The sequence below is a fragment of the Poecilia formosa genome, unplaced genomic scaffold, assembly GCF_000485575.1.
Source record: "Poecilia formosa unplaced genomic scaffold, Poecilia_formosa-5.1.2 Scaffold106, whole genome shotgun sequence".
Lineage (NCBI taxonomy): Eukaryota > Metazoa > Chordata > Actinopteri > Cyprinodontiformes > Poeciliidae > Poecilia > Poecilia formosa.
The window spans coordinates 397,268-404,379 of record NW_006800045.1 but is presented as its reverse complement, the minus strand read 5'-3'; the positions used below and the strand labels follow the sequence as shown (position 1 = coordinate 404,379).

At 41.8% G+C, this 7,112-nt stretch overlaps 1 protein-coding gene across 1 annotated transcript; it reads left to right on the top strand.

Annotated features, from left to right (window-relative positions):
* The first annotated feature begins 392 nt into the window (after positions 1-392).
* On the top strand, positions 393-5,757 carry LOC103143222 (fibroleukin). Its single transcript, XM_016675096.1, has 6 exons — positions 393-1,058; positions 2,205-2,400; positions 3,176-3,256; positions 3,336-3,448; positions 3,547-3,809; positions 5,258-5,757. Exons 1-6 carry the CDS (start codon positions 789-791, stop codon positions 5,598-5,600), a joined length of 1,266 nt encoding a protein of 421 aa, XP_016530582.1. The 5' UTR covers positions 393-788; the 3' UTR covers positions 5,601-5,757.
* Positions 5,758-7,112: the final 1,355 nt, after the last annotated feature.

The following is a 7,112-nucleotide window of genomic DNA, read 5'->3' as shown; positions in this document are numbered from 1 at the left end:
ATTACTGGGAGTGTGTCCCTGCAGATGGATAACTCTGGTGTTTGGAGAAGGATTCCTGTCTTCTTTACCTATTCAATGTTGGGTCTTTATGGCTTCTTTGGAATTCAGTTTGCAAACACAAAGCGGCACAAAGGCCACGAGACTTAGGAAGTTGTTCACAGGACGGAAGCAGCTGAGCTGCTAAAGCAACTCCATGATGGCCGGGGTGAAAGGTAGGAGATGTTAGCTCACACATGCTACATGAAACATGTGGAAAATGTGTTCACAGTCATGCTCATTAATAGTTTAAGACAAATCGGTGCAAAAATATTCATAAACATGCATCATGGTGTGTGGCAAAGTGGGAGTGTAAGTTGGGGAGATGAAGAGATGGTGTGTGTGTGTGTGTGTGTGTGTATTGGTATGTGTGTGTATGTGTGTGTGTGTTGGGGGTGGGTGCATTGGTCCGTGTCAGAAAGCAAAGTGTGCTGCATTTATCTAGGAATCCGAGCCAAAGTAGCCTCACAAACACAGACCGGGCAGGACTACGAGAAGGACGAGGAGCGACATGAACTGAGGAACAAAGGCAGAGAGGACAACTGCATGAAAAGGGCCAGTGTTACAGAGATCTAAACAAAAAGGATAAAAATGCTAAAACCTCTTGCCTGCAGAGGCACATCTTGGACATAGAAAGAAGAGAAGAAACATTTTCCAGGGAACTGATGACAGGAAAACCCTGCAGCATCTGAACCAAATATTTATTCTCATTTCGAGAGAGACGAAAGAGACCTTCTTTCGTCTCTCTCGTCATGCTCACTCTGCTGTTTCTGTATGTGGGAGCACTGCTGTCCTCATATGCTTCTCCAGCCTGCTTAGATCCACCTTGCCAGGACACGTTAGTGGCTACACCTGCTTCTCCAGGGCCAGGAGCAGCAGTGACTACCAAGGCCAGTGAGGGTCAAGCTGGGACAAGTGTATTCAAATACCAATTGGGTGTATTGGGTGCTTCAGTTCCTGTTGCTTCAGACGATCCTCAAAGGGAGGAGCACAGACTGGATTTCCCTCACACTAGATTGAAAGTAAGTAAGACAGGAGCGAGAAAACGTAATTTTTTTCACTAATCCTGTGAATATGAAATGACTCCATCTTGCTGACGTGTAAAGACTGGACAGACATGAGATCTCTGACTGTACTTTCACATGTACCAGTGAGAGTCGGCGGCGTACGATCAGAGAACAGGCCGGAGATGCTAAACTAGGCGCCGCCAAACAGCTACGGAGAAATAACTGTCGGCGATCAAAGAGGGGATAAAATTAGGAGCGCTTTAAAAATGTCTCGTCATCTGGTGAGCTCATGGTGCAACAGGTGCTGGGGACCTGATCACAATGAGTGACCTAAGTGTGAGAGACAGAGAACCAAGTTTGGGTTCTCTGTCTCTGTTGGGTTCTCTGTTTTTGAGTTTGGGGATTAATATTTAATATGTAATGTCTTTCTGACTCAGGGACTATATGCATACATCATTTTCCCCCTGAATTATTTTCTTATTGTTTAAGGTCTGGAATAATTGGTTAAAAAAAAACAACAACCAAAAAACAAACAAAACAAAAAAAACTGTTGTTTAGTGACCACAGCATGATGGTGCCACCACCCTGTTTAATCATGAGAATGTTAATTTTTGTGTCATCTAACAAAATGAATAAACTAAATTACTCACAGGAGGACACTGTTCACTAATTTGTTGACTTCTGAAGGAAATTGTTTGCATTGGGTTTTATTTAGAAGTATCAAACTAACGGGGGCTGAATAAAATTTTTCAGACACTTATTTGCAAAACAATTGGAAAGCAATGAATCATTCATGAATCATCTTTATGACTACTCATTTTACCAGTGGATCTTTATGCATATTTTGTTAGTCTATCACAGAAAATACCAATAAAATTGATTGGAGACTTCAGTTTTTTTAAAGTGATAAAATGGAAAAAGTGCATAAGTGTGTAAACAGTTTAGATAAGTCCTGGAATTCTGCCAAAAATTACAACATTTTTTCTATAACAAGATATAACTCTTATGGTTCAGTTATAATGCTCCCTTGTGATGATTAATTCGAAAATGTGCCTTCATAATTTCACAGGTTTCAAACATTTTTGTCCACATTTGTCACCATAAGGCATTCCCTTACCATGCAACCATACTTTATATTAACCTTTCAGTATTGTCTTGCAGAGTGGAGGTGTTGAAGAGCGCCTGGTTCGGCTGCAGAGCTGCATGAGCTCTCTCCAGGAATCAGGAGGCCCCCAGAGTTACAGGGACCAGGAGAGCAGCTCTCTGGGGGCCATCCTGGCCCTGATGGCAGCTGTGCTGACTGAGTGTGACCTCCACTGCCACAGCCAAGCACTTGGAGAGATGGCCAAGCGGCTGGGTGGGTCACACATGTTTGTAACCCCCAAGAAACACACACATCCACACACACACACACACACACACAGGAAATTATGCCAGTGTAGTCACTCCTACTCTGATAGAAAACAATCGTCTGCATAGTGTCAAAGGTGAGTGGATAGGAATTTAATGATGCAAGGAGGCAAAACATATCCAAACTCAGAGATGAGTAGTGTTCCCAAAAAATGTACTCAATTAGGAGTAGCACTATTTTAACACATTTTTACATGAGTAGAACTAAAAAAATAGATGTCCAAGAAATGACTTGAGTAAGAGTTAAAAAAAGGATTTTATAACATGGCTACTTGAGTACAAAGTAACCTCACCACACTACCTCAGATTTTATACTCTGTTTCAATATGTTGGACAGAAAAAAGTATAAAATATATAATGATGTGCAAATTCTGATATTTTAAAGATTGAATAAAAAATATTACAAGTAGATTGTTAGAAAATAGCAAACACTTCCATGTAAAAAAAATAATTTCAAGTTAAGACAAATGAAACCACTTACTATAGGTAGTTTGTGTACATGTGACAACAGGGATATGTACTTTAGGAGACAATACATATGCTCAGTCTCAGCAGATAGAAAATAATATCAGAATAACAAAGCTTGTGTACAAACAAGAGGTCCTACTTTAACATAAACTCTATCCTTGTCTGGTGCACGTTGGTTAAAACATGTTTGTTGTACTGCATATGGAACTTGGCAGCCATGTTGATAACTTGATGCTGCTGCTCTGGGTTGGTAGAGAGCGCTGCGTTGGGAAGCAGAGAGGGTGAAAAAGACTTGCTGCTTCTCCTAAAGAGCATCACACAGTATTCACCTACAGGTGAGGGAAACATTTGTGTGCATCTCCTGAGAATGGTGGACTAATAAGCTCAAAAGAAATGTGTCCTGTGTGGCTTCAGCTGCTCCCATGGAGAGGTTACATCCACAGGATTGTGCAGAGATTTACAGTCTTGGGATCAAAGAGACTGGCATCTACACCATCCAACCTGATCCACACGGACCAGCATTAGAGGTATTTTAATGTACAAAGATCATCAGCAGTAATCTTCGAAAAGCTGAGCGCTATCTGTGGAAAAGCCTTGAATCATGTCAGTCTTTGCTTTGGCCCAGGCTAAATGTGACATGGAGACAGCGGGCGGAGGGTGGACGGTGATCCAGAATCGGCAGGACGGCTCAGAGGACTTTAACAGGACTTGGCAGGAATACCGGGAAGGCTTTGGTAGTCTGCAGGGAGAGCACTGGCTGGGGAACGCAGCACTGCACGCCCTCACCTCCACCGGCCTGCACCAGCTCCGCATTGAGCTGGAGGACTGGTACCAACAGAAGCGCCAGGCGACTTACAGCAACTTCAAGGTGGCCTCAGAAGAGGAAAGGTGCACAGAGAGACACTAGATGCTCTGAATTACCTATGGCAGGAGTAGCAGCTTTTTATTTCAATTGACCAAAAGCTTAACCTGTTTCCTTTTAATCACTAATGCAACTATAAACAAGATGAGACTAAAGCTGTATGGAAGAAATCTGGCTGCTTGGATTAAATGGATCAGCATGTTGTTCTGCTAGATTAAAAAAAAAGAGGAAGCTTTTTACCTTTGGGCCAATTCTTGAGCAACACCAGTTATTACTGCCCAGACAGCAGCTGATGGAGCAACTACATAAAAAGTGTTGCAAACCCTGTTTAGACTTTGTCATGTTAAATTCACAACTTGGGCTGCACAGTGGCGCAGTTGGTAGAGCTGTTGCCTTGCAGCAAGAAGGTTCTGGGTTTGATTCCTGGCCCCGGTCTTTCTGCATGGAGTTTGCATGTTCTCCCTGTGCATGCGTGGGTTTTCTCTGGGTACTCTGGTTTCCTCCCACAGTCCAAAAACATGACTATCAGGCTAATTGGCCTCTCCAAATTGCCCCTAGTTGTGAGTGTGTGTATGCTTGGTTGTTTGTCTCTGTGTTGCCCTGCAACAGACTGGCGACCTGTCCAGGGTGTATCCCGCCTCTTACCCGGAACGTTAGCTGGAGATGGGCACCAGCAGCCCTCCCGACCCCACTAAGGGACAAGGGTGTAAAAAGAAAATGGATGGATGGAAATCCACAACTTCAACATATTATGGGGATTTGATGTGACAAACCAAAACACTTGTGAAAATACAAATTTAAAACCTTACACTGGGGCTGAAATCATTAATAATTTGATTAATCAGATTAATTGTGATTAATCAATTGAATAATCATCATTTGAATAATGATTAACTGGACCATAAAGACTCAACAAAAGCCATTTGCTGAAAGAACAACTCATTCAGAGCAGGAATTAAGACAAAACTGTACAAAAATATATACTTTTTGAATTTAAGATAAACAAAACCCTTTGTATGCAAATACGTTCTACCAGAACTCCTCAAGTAACATTATTTTAGCTTCACCTGGTTCAAAATCTGTACAAAAAAATCTTCTGTGAAGTGCCTTTTGCTATCCAAATATTAATTGGTTAATAAAAAAAAAGAATTACTCAATCTACAATTGATAAAGAATACAGTGACAGATTGCTATATTATATGAAATTGCATTTTGTGCAACAGAAATGCTTTTTTATTATTTAGAAAAATGAACTGAATTATTTGTTTCTTTTAGAGAACATCCCCACCAGACTTACACATTTAGAAACTGAAAAGTTTTCACCTATGTTTGCAAAATAGCACAAGCTCAGTCAGATTGGACAGAGGCTTTAGTAGGCGTTAGAGAGAGAAACTCTGCACTAACCAAGTATAAAAACCTTTAAATAATATTTTACCACAAGTTTACCACACAGTTACCACTCCTTCTCTTCCAGGTATCGTCTGACAGCCCACGAGTACTCTGGCGATGCCGGCAACTCTCTGAGCTACAGCAAGCGCTACAACCACGACGGCAGACCGTTCAGCACTGCTGACAGAGACAACGATCGCTACGCCTCTGGAAGCTGTGGCCAATACTACGGCGCAGGCTGGTGGTTCGACGCCTGCCTGGCAGCCAACCTGAACGGGCGATATTACCGTGGCCGTTACACGGGTTTGACCAACGGGATCTACTGGGGGACATGGTACATCCTGACAGACGGAAGGACCGGGGAGCGGTACTCCTTCAAGAGGGTGGAGATGAAGACGAGACCCAAAGACTTTAGGGGAACCAAGTGAGGAACACGATCGGAGAGGGCTCACTGCAGAATACGCGTGGGATGCAAGGCCTTTTGTTGTATAGACGACAGATTTTAAACAACTTTCTGCTAAAATTTACATGGATTTCAGTGAATGGATTAAAGACAAAATATAGTGAGTTGCAAAATCATTCATACCCCCAGAGTCTTTTTGCATTTCATCACGGTAGAATGAAGAACATCTGTCTATTATTAATCAGGATTTTGTGTGACAGACCAGCACAAAGAATTGCATATATGTGACATGCATAGAAAAGTATAGTTTTCATGTTGTTGTTTTTTTGTTTTGTTTTTTGTTTTTTCAAATAAAAAAATCTTAAAGGTGTGGCGTGCTTTGGTACTCAGATACCCAGTAGAACCACCTTTAATAGATTTACAGGGGTGTGACTCAACCAGTTTTGCTCCTCTGTAAAGACTGATTTTTCTGAGTCAGTGTGCTTCAGGAACGTCTGTCATAACATTCAAATCTAGCCACAGATTCTTAATTGGATTCCTGTCTGGGTTTTTAGTAGACCTTTATTCCTCATAAAATGCTTCGATGTAAACATTTTATTGTAGCTCTGGTTGCATGTTTGGGATTGTTTTGCTGCTGGAAGGCAAACCTCCTTCCAAATCTCAAAGCTCCCATGATTATCTTGCATTTAGCTTAATCGATCTTCCCACTAACTCTGAATAGCTTTGTCTGCAATAAAAAAGACATTCCCACAGCATGATGCAGCCACCACGTTTCACTGCCTTGCAGGTGACCACGCCATCTTTGTGGAGTCTTCAGATATGTGAGTTGATTTAAGACAGACATTTTGTCTCATGTGGCCAGCAGCGAGTACATGTCGGTCTTGTTTATGCACATCTGAAAAGAAAAAAAGAGATGAGGGGAAAAAAAACAAAAAGAAAACCTCTGCGTTGAACAGCCTGTTCTTAACTGCCTGGTATTTATAAACTTCATAAACTTTGTGTAACCACGGAGCAACACACACACACACACACACGCACGCACGCACGCACACACACACACACACACACACACACACACACACTCGACCAGAGTGGTCAGGAAGATGGTTGGAGAGCATTCCTGTCTGACCACCTAGCAGCTGGTCTGGTTTACAAAATGGAGGGAAAAATGAGGATTTAATGTTATTTACACCAATCAATCTGCAGAACATGCACGTACTTTACTTACTTAACTTATTACAGTACCGCTTCGTACTAATTAGAAACTAATGCTTGTAACGATTCCTGTCTCCTGAATAACTTATATTTATTTACTTAAAAATCAAGTTACAATGCCTTTATAAATGGTGTACAATCACTACCAGGCATAACAATATTATCCGTTCTCAATTATAAGCTAAAAGAGCATTGTTCTTCATCAGCAGAGGAAGTTTCAAAGCTCTTGACACACTGATGTTGACCATCAGGATTTACTCTGTCTTCTCAGGATCCTTCCACCGCTGCTGACACACACTCGGCCTCACATGCTATCTGCTGT